The 17,255-nt window shown below is 39.2% G+C and overlaps 1 protein-coding gene across 3 annotated transcripts; it reads right to left on the minus strand.

Moving 5' to 3' along the window:
• Window positions 1–2,035: 2,035 nt before the first annotated feature.
• dldh (dihydrolipoamide dehydrogenase) lies at window positions 2,036–16,094 on the minus strand. Of its 3 annotated transcripts, none has more exons than XM_079635732.1 (12): window positions 16,045–16,094; window positions 6,648–6,857; window positions 6,254–6,550; window positions 5,795–5,855; window positions 5,451–5,708; window positions 4,766–4,826; window positions 4,549–4,679; window positions 4,264–4,433; window positions 3,936–4,152; window positions 3,033–3,840; window positions 2,843–2,948; window positions 2,036–2,748 (listed from the first exon to the last, which is right to left on the minus strand). In XM_079635732.1, the coding sequence occupies exons 2-12, from the start codon at window positions 6,693–6,695 to the stop codon at window positions 2,743–2,745; spliced, it is 2,163 nt and encodes a 720-aa protein (XP_079491858.1). In that variant the 5' UTR covers window positions 6,696–6,857; window positions 16,045–16,094; the 3' UTR covers window positions 2,036–2,742. The 3 variants fall into 3 exon arrangements, with proteins under 3 accessions (XP_079491858.1, XP_079491856.1, XP_079491857.1); XM_079635730.1 differs by lacking the exon at window positions 16,045–16,094 and adding an exon at window positions 15,656–15,933; XM_079635731.1 differs by lacking the exon at window positions 16,045–16,094 and having other exon boundaries at window positions 6,648–6,905.
• Between the last annotated feature and the right edge of the window lie 1,161 nt (window positions 16,095–17,255).

The raw sequence follows: 17,255 nt of genomic DNA on the forward strand, positions 1-17,255 counted from the left end.
AAAAGCATTGATTATGCACGTTGTAATCATTGACAAAAACACATTTTTTAAAATCAAATTAAGTGTTGATTTAAAAAGTAAGAACTCTTTATGATACTGCATATGGCATGTTCAGATATTTATACAACAAAAGACTCTGGGGGTTTTGTGAAAATTATAAAAAATGCTGGCGATGTCTGGCAATTAAAAAAAAGTTGGAGGGGAAAGAGTTAATATACTGGACCAATGAGATTCCACTATGGGCGGAGCTATTCACTGTAACACCTGGTTAGAACATTATGACTATTTTACCACATCTAGCCCTTCACATTTTATCATTAAGATCAAAATTCTATTCAAAAAGAACTGTACACTGAAACCATGTTTTATACATTGTTCATAAGGTCGCAAATTTACAAATCTCTCAATAGACCATATACTTTGAATAATAGAACCATACTTTGTGTTAGATTACCTTGGCATTACATTTCAGAAAACCAGTTAAAGCTGCTGCATTCGTGTTTGTAGTGAGGGAGTGATGGGAAATTTGCTATCTTTTTTCCTTTTTAGAAAGTTGTAGAAACGCTATTTTTTTTGCTTTTGAATTAAATGGGAATGCAAAAGTTATATTTGTTGTAGTATCTATTCACCACAACGCCTGAGAACCCTAGAAATGTGAAAAGTGTCAATTGAGTCCATTGCATCACATCTTTTGGTCTTTATTGAACAGGACAAACTATGAGCAACATAATATGGATTTGTACTGCAGTGAACAACCTCAAAATGAACAAAAACTGTTTACACTATAGCTTATACACAGTAATGCGTAAGCACAACTTGCAACTTGCAAACATTTTCACCCTGAGCCCGATGAGACTAAGAACATTTTGAATTTTCTTTTTTGTTTTAAAATAAGATTATAGCGCAAGTATTTTGCTAATGAATCACACACCAAACACAAAGTTGAAAACACACACAACTGAAAAAGATCTAATAGAAGATATTTGCAGCAGTGCGTCAGGCCTACACTGAATGAAGAAACAAAAGAACTGCTTTAGGCCTGTCTCCTGTTATTTTCCAACTCAGCGAAATCCTATTGTGCGAGTGAAAAAAGTTAAGTTAAAAGCTTAGCGTGGTATGTGAAAGCAACTGTCCAACAGTTGGCTAATACCAGTGAATACTTTTCACTGTATCCTCCCTGAACCCACAACAAAGACTCTACAAGTTCAACAGAGCTCAAGTCACTTCTAATTTTTATAGTTATTGATCTAAAGGAAATATTGGACAGTATAATTACTTTCCATATTGAAATAACCTGAGCAATCATTATTAACTTTTATACCATTGTATACCATACTCTCCTTCACTTACTATATATCAAACATTTCACAAATACATTATTAAAATCTCACTTCTTTGAGTTGACAGAAGTTACAAATGTGTTTAATAGGTGTTCTGTACAAAAATGGTGGGGCGATGATTTTTTTTTCAAGCATAATGATATAATGTTATGCTCTTATGCTCTAAATACCCATAAAATGCCATCCCTTAAATACCATTTAATAGGATGAAAAGTCATCACCAGAAGGACTTCAATAGTGCTATTCAGTGGTCTGCTCGAATAAGTGAGCATATGTTAACCCTTAAATATATGCTTGCAGATTGCTTTGAATGATAAAAAAAGAAAATACTGCATGTTTAATAGAAATTAAAATGCTGTGGGAGGGAGTGTTCCTGTTCTTCTTTTGCTTTATAAAAGTCCCATAATGAGCTTGGCTACAGCTTTGACATAAAAAGTTTCACCAAACAGAAACTTCACCCAAACCATTCGCAAAAAGTGGTTTTGATGTTTTTGTCAAAGAGCTCTTGCATCCCAAAAATACCCTGCCATCAAGATCGAGGCTGTAATTTGTCTTTACCGGGTGTGTCTTTGTCTTACTCAGTGAGGTTAAAAGGGAAAACATGCTACATTTGTCACATAAATCTGGCAAAATTAACTAAATTATTTAAAGACAGCAAACTCAGTACAATAACTCAGTAATACCTGACCAATTTTGTGATATTTCATACAGGATTTATTTGGAAAAATATTAAGGTGATTTTTTTTTCATGGGCAACAGTCATAAAAACAATTCCTGTAAGTTTTGACAGCGTGTTTAAATACATTTACATCAGAAAAGTCGACCCGAAGTGCCTTATTTACAATAGACAAATTTGCAAAATGAAAAAGATTTTAAATTACATCAAACTTCACGCACACGAAAAAAGAAACCACAAACACATCGATCACAAATAACATTTAAATAAAAGAAATACAAGCTTTCCAAAAACAAATCAGTAACAAACATATTTGATGGCAGTGTTTTTCCTCAACTGATCTATGTAACGATCAGAGAACTTCCAGATACACACTGCAGTCAGTGCATATGCATACACAGTATTCAATTCAAATGTGTGTTAAATACATTAAAAATACAACCCATCATAGTGCAATGAGGTAAAACCGTCCCTACAGGAAGTGCAGCGAGTCCACTTGGCACGTTCCTGGGAAACAAACTTTGAGAGTCCGAGCCAGTATGGCCCAACGTCCTTTCCTGCAGTCACTGTGTTTACTTCAGTTGAGAACCAGCTCATTCTGAATATCACCTTCAACATAAGTTTCACAGCAGCAGTCACATGAAGGAAACCTTCCCTCTGGTTTGAGCAGCATTACTGGAGTAAAACCTCCTGTAGAACAAGATGAGCTACAGCTCTGTTGTGGCGTTACACCTGGAACAAGAAGAAATGGCATACATTTAGCGTTCAGAAATCTAGATTTGCAGACGTCTCATGACTGCAAACAATAGAAAGCTTCTGGACTTACCTCGGTTGCAATAATACATTCATCCTTCTCCTCTGATAAAACAAAGACTGACTGGTACTTTGTGTCTTTGCACAAAGAATCTGTATGTTTCCTCTCTGAAGAATCACTGAAAATGAAAAGAATCAACTTTAGTACTGCATAACAACCCGCTTGTCTAAAGTAACCAAAATCCACACACAACAATATTTACCTTTTTAAATGATTTCTGTGTTTCTCCTCTGAGTCGGACTCGAAATCCTCGCATTTTGTTGCTTCGCTCTTCTCAGAGTCCTCTCTACCCAAGTCCTCTGGCTTTAGCTCATGAACAAGATTGTAATCCACTAGAGAGTAACGAGATTTGAATCCGTTTTTTTCTCCGCCTGTGGCGTCGCTCTGAAAGTCCACTTTCTTGTTGATGTTCTTTACTTGTGTGGTTCCGATGACGCTTACGGACAAGTCCTTGTCTCGGCTGCAGTTGTTGGTCAGGTTGTTCATGGTCTCGATCTCATTATGGCTGTCGACTTGCTGGCTCCTCTGCTGCAGCTTAAGACGGATGTAGACGACCAAGACGGTGCCGCCGATCAGGACTAAAAGCACTAAAATAATCCCAGCACAAACCGCAGTCCAAGGAAAGGCTCCATCGTCCTCGGCGTAAGAGTATCTTTTGTCGGCTTCCTCAACACCGGCTTGTCCCTGTGAGTTCTCCGGGAGCAAGAACTGACAGTTACGTCCTCCGTAACCCGAGATGCAAGCGCACACATAGCGTCTATCCCTCTCATGACAGGTGGCGCCGTTGTGGCATGGGTTGTGGAGGCACTTGTTGGCCGTGGAGGTGCAGTTCTTCCCGTTGTATCCAGGTGGGCAGGTGCAGGTGTAGTCGTTGAGTCCGTCTTGACACGTGCCGCCGTTCTGACAGGGATAGGCAGCACACTCATCGATGTTGTCTTCACAGTGCGTTCCAGTGAAACCCTCAGGACACTGACAAAGATAGGAGTCCACAAGATCTAGACATTGGGCACCTGCAGAATAAGAGTAAGATAGAAGACATGAGACAACTGATTCAAACACTCCCTCTTCAGCATTTCAGGGATTTGAATGGGAGTAATCAATGTACCATTCGAGCAAGGGTTGGAGCTGCAGTGATCAATCTTCTTTTCACAGTTGAAACCAGCGTAGCTCGTCGGACACTGACAGAAGTATCCTCCATCAGGGTTGTCAGCGCAGCGTCCACCATTGAAGCAGGGGCCGTCGGCACAAGTCATGGCGCTCAGCTCGCAGTTTCTTCCGTAGAAACCAGGAGGACATGTGCAGCTGTAGGTGTTTTCAAGATCCTGAAATCCGAGGAAAGATTGAGAAGAAGTTAGGACATTGAACAAAACTCAAGTCCTTTACAACACATAAAAACAGAGATTGAATTGACTCGTATATTTATTAAAACTCACAGTGCAACTTCCTCCATTTCTGCATGGGCTGCCAGAGCATTCGTTGACCTCAATCTCACAGTTGTCTCCGGTGAAGCCAGGTCTGCATGAGCAGGTGTAGCTTCCCTGGCCAGTGTTAGTGCAAGTGGCCTCATTCTGGCACGGTTTGTGATGTGTGCAGTAATTAAGATCTGCAACACAAAATAAAACATGTAGGTTAGTCTTCTCTGCACCGTACAGAGTCAATGGACAACTCTAAACCAACAACTTGTTCAACTACTCAGTTTACGATGTCAAAAGGCTTACCTTGGTTACAGAAGAGGCCTCCCCAACCCTCTTGGCAGTTGCATTGCCATGGCTGTTGGCAGGTGCCATGCAAGCAGCCCGGATAGCGGATGCAGTCGTCACAGTACTTTCCACTAAATCCCACTCTGCATCTAAAAACACCACAGAGGACCAGTTAGTATGATGTTAACTTTCACAACAGTGAAGGTTGAGAGTTAAAAATCTCCATTGCACTTACTTGCATTCACCAGGTTTGTCGCAATACCCATGGTCTTCATCGCATCCCGGAAGACAGATTGCTATAAAGATAAATATTTATTTATTTATTATTACCAGTTCCTTTCTGACAGACTCCATTATTAATATTCTGGCACAGCTTTACCAAGCTGCTCAGTCGTACTTTGTGAGTAACAACAACAACAAAAAAGTTCTCCTCCTCACAACCATTGGAAGGACACTCTGGTTAACACAGTTGCACTCATACAAAAGCTTCCTAAACAAAAGCCCCTTTTTTCTCTAACTGTGGGTCAGAAGTCCCCTTTTTCACTCTGTTCATCCAACCCCCTCCCCATAATGTCCCAGAGTCGGCGCAGATAAGGGTGGACAGCTGGTGTACATGGTGCCAGTGCAGGACAGCTGCTCTATTGTCTACCTTCACTCTGCAGCTGCCCCCTTCCAACAATACCTCACCGCTCTGAGCCAATCAGCGCCCAGCGCTCTGCCAAGTAACCAATCAGGCGTTACATTTAATCTATGGCACGCGTGCCATTATTTGGCCAACGTCCCTCATTTGAATCACACAAACGCCTGTTGCTTGCTACCATAGCGACGAAGTTTGTTGTTGTTGTTTTTCCTCACGAAATACCGAAGCATGCATGCGCACTAAAAACTTTCAAAACACAGGTGATAAATATTATACTTACGTTCTGTGCAGTAATGTCCTTTCCAACCGGAGTTGCAGATGATTTCTCCGCGCTCTCCGCAGGTAAAGTGGCCGAAAGTGTCCTCGCGGGGACGGCAGAAGACAGAGCAGCCCTCGCCGTAGTAATGCTCATCACACACGAATCTGTACGAGTACTTCAGCTCTGTCCTCCCACCGACCTGTAGATCTTGGGACCATTCCTCGCCCACTGTCAGGTGCCTTTGGGTGGTCACGCGACTGATCAGACGTTCTGGGTTTTCTGTGGACGTTTTAAATTTTGCGTTAGCTCATTGCCGCACAATGATGAATAAAAGCGTAAAGTCTGTTAAATGCATTTCGCGTTACCTGTCGACAGATCATCGTTGGAATCGGTGTGCAACGCTTCGATAATCAGCGAAAATGTTCCCTGAAACATAGAAAATTACGTGTTAATATAAATGGAAAGGTCAGGATTAGACAAGAAACGCATTCCTCCACACGTCCCTGCTGATTTACATATAACGGAAGATGTGAATGGCTTGAGGTGTGATCGCACTGGGGAATCGAGCTTCATTTTTCCGATTTCGCACTTACTTACTGCAGTAAAATGAAAGGTTTCGGAATTTCACACTGAGCTGACAATTATATTTCAACCCAGGGGATGTGACTTTTCCCACCCGCTAAAGCGTCTAAATACCCACATCCTGAGTCCTTATACATCATTATGCTGTAATAAACCACATCAAAACGAACAAATGTAGGCTATCAAGATATACAGTAGCCAACAACAAAAAAAAAAAAAAAAAAAAAACGCAAACTACTCACCGGCCATGTGAATCCAAAAGAGAACTGAATGGGATTGGTGAACGAGCTGTCAGGAAAGCTCTCGGGAACTTGGAAGGAGTTTGATCCGAGCACTGGGGTAACGGCGCCACCGTAAGTGCACGGAGGATCTGGAGACACATTGGCCTGGTAATGTTTCAGGCAAATCCTAAAAAAGGTTTTGCATTCACACTGCTGAGCCTCTGGCGCGGATCCTTTGCAGCAGTTTGCGTTGCCTGTCACCCCTTTCTTGTTAAGAAACTCCTGCAACTTTAACTCGAAAACCCCAGAACAAAACCCCTGAAAAGACATGCAAATAGAATCAATTACTAAAAGTTGCCATCATAATGTGAGATCATTGCTCACATACAGTAAATCAGACGTTGACTTTAATTACCTGGCTTATCACGACACACAGCAAAGCCGCAATCATAAGTCGTCCCATGGTGGAGATGATCTGAACTGTGTTGTTAAGCTTCCACGGGCCAGGCGATTGTATGAGACCGTGTCTCAATAAATCATTGAGGCTCGAAGTTCTCCACTCAGTGGGAGGCAGATGCTCTGTTGCGTTCACTTTATCTGCTCATGCAAGCCCATTAAAGTCTCCCTTGAATAACAAAAAAAAATCAAGCAATTAAATCCCAAATACGAATATAAAGAGGAAACCCCGATGCGCAAAAAAAAAATGGGGACGAACAAATTCCCTCAGAAGGCGAATACTCCAAGTTGTCAAAAGTTTGCAGTCCACTTAGTTTAGGAAGCAGGAAAAAAAATGCAGAAAACCCAGGAACAGGGTTCTTCTTATCTTATTTTCCGTTTATACAATTGGCGTGGAAATGATCCAAACTTTCCTCCCTTATACTCTTGTTTCCATGTGAGAGACTGACTGGATTGTGCGTGTTTAGTGTCCCAGTCCTCCTGCGGCCGGTTATATACAGGCAGAGACTGCTAGGGTAATGAGATGCAAATGAGCTACTCCCCAATCTGGCCCTGGTTGTCACAAAGGGACACTTTTCAATCCACACCATCCCCAACCCCCCCAAGAAAAGAAGAAAAAAATCGGCAAATGGTCACTGAGCTGTAAAATGTGCAACTCTTTGCCACTGGGAGAGAGAGAGAGAGAGAGAGAGTGTGTGTGTGTGTGTGTGTGTGTGTGAGAGAGAGAGAGAGAGAGAGAGTGAGAGAGAGAGAGAGAGAGAGAGAGAGAGAGAGAGAGAGAGAGAGAGAGAGAGAGAGAGAGAGAGAGTAAAAAAAAAAATTTGCATACAGAAAAATAAGCAACCTTGAGAATCCTGTACATCCCACTCTGACCTAAAACCACAAATTACATCACACATTGCAGGAATGTCGCATTCCTGATAACGGGACAAATACAGCGGGGTTTGTGGTGTTTCTGGACTGTTCATTGCAACATGACTGAAAACTGTGGATCTGTGTATTGTCTTATATTAGTCATTAAAACGTGCGCTACAGTACAGGCTATATATTACATGTGTGCTAACTTTTTTCTATTTTTCTATTTATTTATTTTGATTAAATTAGTTTGTTAAAATTTCATTGTAATGTTCATCAATGTAAAAACACGATTTTTCACAACTTTTTATCTTGTCCAATCAACTTAGATAATTGATGTGGGTCAGACAACATAATATTTTGAGTTTCTATCTCAATGAACTCAATTTTTTTAAGGCAACCAACTTACTTTTTATGTTAAACCAAAAATAATTATTTCATATTTGAGCTAGCAAAAGGTTTGTTATTGCAAAACATTATAATAACAACATAATGTCAAACCATCATTCTTTTCAATTTTTACAAAACTTTGTTATCACCTTGTGACCATTTTCTAATTTTCTCCATAAATTAAAGCAATGGACTATATATTTGTTCCTTACAGCTAACCAACCGTGGCATTGTACTTCCGTTCAGATGACAACATTTTTACAAGTCGAATTAGGCGCCTTCGCTCCTCGCATAATCAGGTCATGCAAAGTGAACATGTTTATCCTTAAGAACCTTCTTTGCTTTTTTTAACAACACAACTTTCATTTCAGTGGTTTGAGTTTTGGTGACTCTATAAGTTCGAGCTTCCATCTGGTGAACTGGTGTGTGTCGTTCGCGTGGCTGTCATTAAGGCACTTTGTTATTGTGTGTGAGGGGAGAATAAGTTTTCTCTCTCTCTCTCTCTCTCTCTCTCTCTCTCTCTCTCTCTCTCTCTCTCTCTCTCTCTCTCTCTCTCTCTCTCTCTCTCTCTCTCTCTCTCTCTCTCTCTCTGTGCTCTCAGCTGTATGGTAATTCACACAGCACCTGCTCCCCTCACAATGAGAATGAGCTCCCCTCTCTACACGTCATCCCTCACAAAAGTACCTAGCAGCTTCTGTTGTTTTGGTGTTTTATCAATTATTTTGCGTTTAATTTGACGAGGAAGTTTCCAATGCGTTTTTTAATCGTTCATATTGTTAAATGAATCGCGCTCGCGCTCTTTTCGCTCTGTCTCGTGAGCGTGTGTGTGTGTGTGTGTGTGAGAGAGAGGGTGGTCTTCATTAGTGCGTTAATTAAAAGCGCTCGCGGTTTTCAAATCCAGAGGAATGCAACAATGCGTGCACATCGGTGACACAGTTACGCGTTGTTGGGAGCCAGATAAGCAGATCTGATGAATGATGAAAAGAATGCATTTAGAAAATAATTCAGTCCTACTCTAAGCATGCATTCTTGTTTAACCGAACGCGTTTGCTGATGCGATGGGTGGGATGTTATCGCGCGACAGGTGTCATTGCATCACACTCCGGAGCGAGTTATTGAACCGCTTGCCGTAAATAAGAGCGGAACCGTGTCACCCAGCTATCATCACACTATTCTTTGCCCTGACGTTGCACACATTTCCCGATTAGCCCAGCAAAGCGTCACTGAAAAGCACGCTGAAACCCCTCAGATTTATGCCCACTTCGCTTATTCTTTTCAAGCATAATTTATGCCACGCGATTCTGTCCTGGTTAAATCAAGCAGAAAGCTCCTTTCTCGCATTCCTCCTCTTTTCTGAAGGTGGACTATGGGGAGACTGTTTAACTTAAGTGTTTCTATAGGGGGCTGTTGTACTTTAACTCCTGCCCACCAGTAGCTGCGACAAACAAAGCCGGGACTCGAGCTCTGACTCTTCATCTTTCTTTGCGCTTTAATTTTCATTGATTCTGAATACAAGGGGAGCCCTCGGGGACTCTCTCTGAAGACGCGGACAGCCCCCTCCCCAAGCCAACCATCTGCTACCAACCAAATGGCGTTTTTTCACATCACAACTGCATGTCTCCACTGCCTCTCTGGGCAGTGCGCGCGCACGCGGGCTTCCTCCGAATGAGACTGGAAGCATGTAAAGAAGCAGCACATGAATGCCGCTGATGGGCCATATGGTTAGGGAAGATGCTGGAAGTGGCCGTGGGAACACAGAGTAACGGCTTGTGGGAGAGTGTCTGCGAATCGGCGCAGATCCGTCAAAAATTAAGTAGAGCGCAAATGTTTGATTTTTTTTCTCTCTCTCTGAATGAGGCGGCCAAATAGAGTCCTATATTAAAGTGTTGTGGCATCAAGCATGTGAATATGTTTTAACCGTATGTTGTGTTCAGGAAAAGGACAATACAATATAGGGATAGTAGTAGATTCCCCCATCGTGACGCAGCAAGGACTCGCGCTGATTAAAATAACAAAGGATGTGTCGCGTGCATGGCTCGGGTGGCGCGCTCATTATGAAAAAACAAGAAGAAACAATAAAAAGCTCTGTGAATCAACTGCATCCGGTCTACGAAGTTACTTTTTCTTTCTAATTATTTAATATCAAATACTATTTTGAGAGAGAGAGAGGGAGAGAGAGAGAGAGAGAGAGAGAGAGAGAGAGAGAGAGAGAGAGAGAGAGATTTGATTTTTACAATCAATTTATTAAAATATTGTTAACATTTTAGATAATTTTACACACACCTAAAAAATAAAAATAAAAAATAAATAAAAATAAATTACATTAACTCTCTTACAAAAACAATTTCTTCATTGTCAACTGAACACAGAGCAAAGTTGCAACACCACTGAATTTCAAAGTCTTTCATCGTGCACATCAATTTATGAAAATTAAAATCAATAAGAATTCTAGATTTTACCATATTTTTAAAGACTAGTACAACATCTTGTCCTGACTTCTCTTCTATCTTATTTCTCCTAGTGATATAGACAGCATATTTTGCTTGTCCAACAATAAAATTAATAACATGACATTTGAACTTTTGTTTTGAACTGTAAAAAAAACCCAAAATATAATCTTGCTTTGAAAAACAAATATTAAAAGAATCCAAAAAAACACTTAATAAGTCAAAAAGCGGGTTAAGTCGATTACAGTCCATAAAACAATGGAAAATGGTCTCTCGTTCCAGACAAAAAGGACATTTGTCACTTACAGTGGGGTTTAAAATAGACACAAAAGCATTTACAGCAATAGCTCCATGTAAAATCCTCCACTGCAAATCACCAAGTTTTTTTTTTAATGGTGGTTTGTAAAGTGCTCTCCAAACAGGTTTAGTTTCAGTGCTGATTCCTAATTTTTCTCTCCATACTGTATCTGGTTTAAAACTTAAATTACGCTGATTTATAGCTTTCACAATGCATTTATACAATGTTTTCCCTTCTACTGTACAAAAATCAATATACTCATTAAATTCACATTTTAACAGGGGGCTATTAAGACAAGACTCTTCTATAACAGGGCAAATTTCAAGATCTGGAAAAAGATCTTTACTATCAGGGATTAAAATCCCTGTACTAAACTCTTCTAAAAGTGTCTTCTCTTCATCAGTTAAAGTTATAGTTAGTTTGTGAAGAAACTTCTGAGCAAAACGTATTGATCTAACTCTTAAAAGGGTAGCAACTTTTTCAGTTCTCAGTAAATTACATCCTGATTCATTTATGATATTTTTTAGCTTAAAAAGCTTTCTGCTACATAATATGTCTGTTAGACCAGGAATATCATCTCCTGAAGTATCAAGTCTAGCCCCAAACACAACTGGTTCTTCCAACAACCAATAAAGAGAAATTGCTGGTTCCATCCAGCGATGCTTAAAGAGACCCCACACTTTAAACAAGTTTTGATAAAAAGGAGGAATTCCAATAAAAGTCAATCTTTTTTGATCCATTAAAAACAATGATAAATCCATTTCCATATTGCCCACTCTTCTCAAGATGTGTAAAGCCAACGGTCTCCACGCAAGTGAATACGGCCCCATTAACAGTTTCTGTATGTACTGGAGACGGAAAGTGGCTCTTCTGCTTGCCAGATTAACCAGTCCTTGACCTCCTTCCTCTTTGGGCAGAAACAGAATGCTTTGAGGAGTCCAATGATACTTGTCCCAAAAAAAGTTTACCAGTTCTCTTTGAATGTTTACAAGCAGTCCATTTGGAGGGTCGACACAAGCAAGTTTATGCCACAATGAAGATGCCACAAGATTATTAATGATAAGAATGCGTCCTCTATAAGAAATCTGAGGGAGCAACCATTTCCATTTTTGAAATCGACCTTTTATTTTCTCAACTAGACCTTCCCAATTTTTCTTAATGAAGTTTTCATTTCCTAGATAGACACCAAGGTATTTTAAACCTCCTCTTTTCCAAATCAATCCACCAGGTAAAGCGGGAAGATCTCCACTCCAATTTCCCACTAGTAGAGCTTCACTTTTCTTCCAGTTCACTCTAGCAGAGGAAACGCATTTAAAATCATTAACAATTTTTTCTAACATAATAACATCATCCTTTCCATTTACAAAAACAATAACATCATCAGCATAGGCGGAAAGATGAAAAGAATTATTACACCCAGGGAAAATCAGACCTTTTAAATGAGCTCGCAACTTTAGAAGTAAAGGCTCGATGGCGAGAGAATACAACATACCAGACATGGCACATCCCTGCCTAACTCCCCTATCAACCTTAAACGGAGCACACAAACCACCATTAATCTTAAGAACACTCTCAATGTTACAATACACAGCCTTAATCATGGATATAAAAGCATGGCTAAAACCAAAAGCCTCTAAAGTGTTCCATAAAAATAAATGTTCAACTCTGTCGAAGGCTTTCTCTTGATCAAGAGAAATCAGACCAGAGTTAATTCCCAGGAGTTTAGAAGCATCCAAAACATCTCGAATTAAAGCAATATTATCAAAAATAGACCTGTTGGGAATACAATAAGACTGGTCAGAATGTATTAATTTACTTAAAACTTTACTAAGTCTTGTAGCCAAACTTTTAGATAAAATTTTGTATTCTGAACATAAGAGTGAAACAGGGCGCCAATTGCCAATACACTGAAGATCACCTTTCTTAGGTAAAAGTGTGATGACTGCTCTCCTGCAGCTTAGAGGCAATAGTCCTCCTTCCAGACTGTCATTAAGAACCGTCAGCAGATCCTCTCCTATGACGGGCCATAGAGTCTTGTAAAACTCAACAGGTAGCCCGTCAATTCCTGGAGATTTACCATTTTCCATGCTCATCATGGCAGTATACAGCTCTTGTATTGACAGAGCCTTTTGTAGCTCAGTGTTGGACTCTTCGTCCACCTTTGGCAGTCCTTGAAGGAAACCATCAGCATCTGCACCCCATTCCCTCAGTTCAGATTTATAAAGGTCTGAGAAAAAATCCACAGCACACCTACGTATATCAGCAGGCTCAGTTAGTTCTTGTCCTATAGCTGAACGTAAAGTGTGTATCATTTTACTTTGACCTTTTTTCATTTCTAAATTAAAAAAAAATTTTGAGGGAGCGTCCATCTGTGTCACCGTTTGAAACCGTGACCGGACTAAAGCTCCCTGTGCTTTAACTCCCAACAGGTCTAACAAAATAGCTTTTTTTTCCTTCAAGTCATCAATGTGTTTTCTACTTTTTTTAGATGCTAATAAATCCTGCAGAACAGTAATTTCTGTTTCTAAAGTCTTCATGGTCTGGGCTATGTCTCGAGTAACATTCACAGTGTACTTTTGACAAAAATCTTTAATAAGAACTTTTCCACAGTCCCACCATTGCAGTAGAGAAGAGTAAAAATGCTTTTGCTGCTTAAAAGTTTCCCAAAAAAAATTAAAATTATCTATAAAATGTTTATCATTTAACAATGAAGTATTAAAAGTCCAGTATGCACTTTTATACTTAACACACTTCATTAAAACACTGCACAGAACTAAACTGTGATCAGAAAATCCCACTGGAATAATTTTACAAAATTTAAAAAGATTACGTTGATGCTGAACACTATAAATTCTGTCAAGTCGCGCCAAAGAGATAGTATGCTCAGTACTGTGAGCCCAAGTGTACTGTCTAACATCTTGGTTCATACTTCTAAACACATCACATAAATCATGAATTTCAATTAATTGTTTAAGTGTTTTCTGAGAAGCAGCGTGTGGTTCTATATGATTCCTATCCAATTTGTCATTAGCAGTACAATTAAAATCTCCACCTAAAAATAACATGTCTTCTGGATTTAGATCTTTCAATACAGCGTCCACCTTATCAAAGAAAAGAACTCTTTCTAATCCCTTTGTAGGTGCATACAAATTCAGAAGCACCATTGTGACTTTCTCAAATTTTACTTTGATCTTTAAAAACCGACCACCGATTATGTCTTCAACTTCACAAGACAGAGGTAAAAAATGCTTTGAAAACAAAACAGCAACACCTCCACTAATGGAGGATTTATGGCTCAGGACAATCTGTCCGTCCCATTCTCTTCTCCAGTCGGTCTCATTTTTAAAATCACTGTGTGTTTCTTGTAGAAACAAAATATCAATTTGCTTTTGTCTAATAGACTCAAATAACATCATTCTTTTATGACCATCTCTGGCACCATTTAAGTTTAATGTTCCAATTTTAAAATTTGTCATATTTATTTTAGAGACCAAAACAAAAATGATAAGAAAAGCTGCCAAACAAATATTTTTGGGCAGAATTTTAGAAAATGGGAACCTCATCATCTTTAGTATTTTGTTTTTTTAGTTTGTTCACAAGTTTTCTGAGACGGTAGATCTCCACATCTTGAAAAGCTCCCTCTTTCATTAAATACCTCACATCATTGATGAATTGTTTATAGTCAGGAAAAAAATCTTCAACTTGCACTCCTTTCAATCCCTTTGTCTCTTGCAGAAATTTACTGATGTCATCAGCTCTATACAAACAGATCAAGTTATCATTTTGAGAACTTACAGACGGATTTGAACACTGAGACATATTTGAATCAGAGGAATCTCCATCACTGTCTGATCCCACATTCTCACCGACCCCTTCTTCCTTCTTTGTTTGTTTAGAAGCTTTCCCACAGCTTTTTTTCTTTCTTTTAACTGGGATCTTAAAGACAGATTCGGCTTCCTTTAAATCAACATCATTATTTCCCACATCAAATTCGTCAGCAACACAAACGGTGTCAGCATTTTCAGTCTGCTCATCAGACATCGGGAAAAAATCACTTGTAGGCTCGGTAACAATCTTAGTTGTATCAGAATTATTCTCGACAGCCGCACCTGCACTCGGCCCGAGCTCAGTCTCACCGGCCTCGACCACACACATATCGGCGCTGTCAGTGTCAATGTTCGCGATCTCAGCCGTGGGAAGAACAGAAACGCCCGGTTCCGTGCTTGTGCTCGCACCTGCACTGTCCTTTTTTTTTGGACAATCACGAACTAAGTGTCCGATCTTACCACAACTAAAACATTTAATTGTAGTGTCAGATGTTGCAAACACTGTGTAATCGAACCCATCAATTTTGAATTTAAAAACCAGATCGATCTCATCAATTCCATTTTTTAGCACCATGAAAACCTGTCTTCTGAACGAGACTAGATGCTTCACTAACGGCGACTTGCACCCGAGAGGGATTTTCTTTATAGGGGAAACCAGTTTTCCATACCTAGACAACTCTTGCACCAGTATTTCGTCATTGACAAACGGAGGTACGTTAGACAGTATGACTTTTTTGGACGGGGTACTCAAAGGTAAAACCGCCACAAGTGATCCATTCAACACAACGCCGCTCTGAACAACGTGATTTGCCTTTTCAACTGTTTTAAAAAAAATAACAATTGCACTGTTCATTCGCGATGCGGATACAATATGATCATGTCCCACAATCTCTCCTACCGCTAAACAACACTGCTCCACATTAATTTTAGACTCTACCCTCACTCCATGGCGACGGGTTAAATCTTTAAAACTCATTGTTGTGTTTTGGTTCGCCATGCCTCCCAGCACAACGCTGGTTGCAGACGCCCAAACACCCCTAAACTTTGATCAAACGAACAAGTTCAGCACATAAAAACAAACACAGACACACATACAAAAAAAGATAGAAGATAGAAAAGTTTTTTAGCACTCAGCCACAAACGCACTCACCCTCACCACGCTCCGTTCACTCCCAGCATGCACTCAGAGAGAGAGAGAGAGAGAGAGAGAGAGAGGTGAATTCTTCAACAGGCTCGAGGACTGTCGCGTGCCGTCGTCCTTTAGGGGACATCTGCCCCTTTCCCTGGGGTGGTTTTGTTTATGTGAGAAACTTTGGTTCAAAGAGGAAGAAAAATCAATAGTTCACCCGAAACAGAACAACTTGTGCTGCTCTTCTAAGCTACATTGAATTCCTGCGTCTGCCAAATGTGACAACACATCTGTTGTTCCTATCATGCAGGTAATTAATAGCTTAAATAGCTGAAGAGTTGAGAGGAAAAAAATCTAAACATAAATACATAGTTTTGTATTATGAATATCATAAGTTACGTTTTAGTTACATCTAGTTACGTTTTCCCTCTCCATCAGTGAAACTCATGAGGATTGCCATATTGGATAGAGCGTGCTAAGTTTTATGTAATGGGGGAAGATGCCCCCCAAGAACAATGTGGATTTACTTTTCAATTGTAACATATTTTAGATATAATGTGCATGATGATGATGCATCATCAATGTGTTATTATCTTAAATAAATTGGACCCATTTGCTAATTTTGTTGTTAGCACAAAATGTGAACCCCCCAGCCCATAAATTACCTTTGACATAATTCTTATTCATATCATATTTATATATATTTTCAAATTGCCAGTAATGTAAAATACTAATTAAACTTTAAATTTAAAAATGTACTTTGACAATTTAGTTGATAATAGTTGAAACGCAATGACAGACAAAGCAGAATCCCTGTAAAAGAGACTTATCTGAAAGGTAAAATTATTCTATGACTTATATACAGGCATATGAATTTTTACTTATTTAATTGCCCATATTTTTATTGAAAATAGGTCATAATAGTAACACCATGAATGCAAATTGTCACTTATCTAACTAGATTTTAATGAAAGTTAAGATGTCTTAAATGTACATCTATGGAAAAACTGAATAATAACCCCACTAATTATTAACTTAACAAATATTTACACTAGTAACAACTTGCCACTTGGGGCCTTCTGTGACAATTCTTCACACATCTAAAAACATGAAGGTGTCCACAAAACCCTCATTAACAGATAGACACAAAAAACTTTGATATTCAACATAATACACTGTCATAGATCACTAATTTCCAGAGACACAAAATTAGACCAATTGGCCTCAAAACTGTTTCAGCTGTCTAAATCTAAAAAAAAAAAAAAAAAAAAAAACCTATCGGGGGGCATCTTTCGCCACCCTTATTTTTATCCTTATTAATTTTTGATAGTGTTCATTCATTCATGGCCGGCACATTTTTGTATTTAAAATATGTATTTTGCAAAACATACAGGGGAAAAAATGCTTACTAAATACGGGGAGAGATACTGGGTGTTTTTTTCATACAATATTAAGTTTACATAATAAACAGAATAACATTTATTTATTAGCAAACAAAGTTCTCACATTAAAATAACGTACTAATCTAATAAGAAGAGGTAAATCTAAAGATTTGAAGAGGTTTTTTGTCAAAATACTAAATGTTTTACTGTGGCCAGAGTATTCAGCGATTTCTAATCGA

Source organism: Phoxinus phoxinus (genome assembly GCF_949152265.1).
Source record: "Phoxinus phoxinus genome assembly, chromosome: 14".
NCBI lineage: Eukaryota > Metazoa > Chordata > Actinopteri > Cypriniformes > Leuciscidae > Phoxinus > Phoxinus phoxinus.

Coding starts and splice junctions, on each gene's coding strand:
- dldh (XM_079635732.1), bottom strand. CDS start 6,695: ATGGGACGACTTATGATTGCGGCTTTGCTGTGTGTCGTGATAAGCCAG. Junction 4,434..4,548: donor AGGCCTCTTCTGTAACCAAG/GTAAGCCTTTTG, acceptor TTTGTGTTGCAG/ATCTTAATTACTGCACACAT. Junction 2,949..3,032: donor CACAGAAATCATTTAAAAAG/GTAAATATTGTT, acceptor TTTCATTTTCAG/TGATTCTTCAGAGAGGAAAC.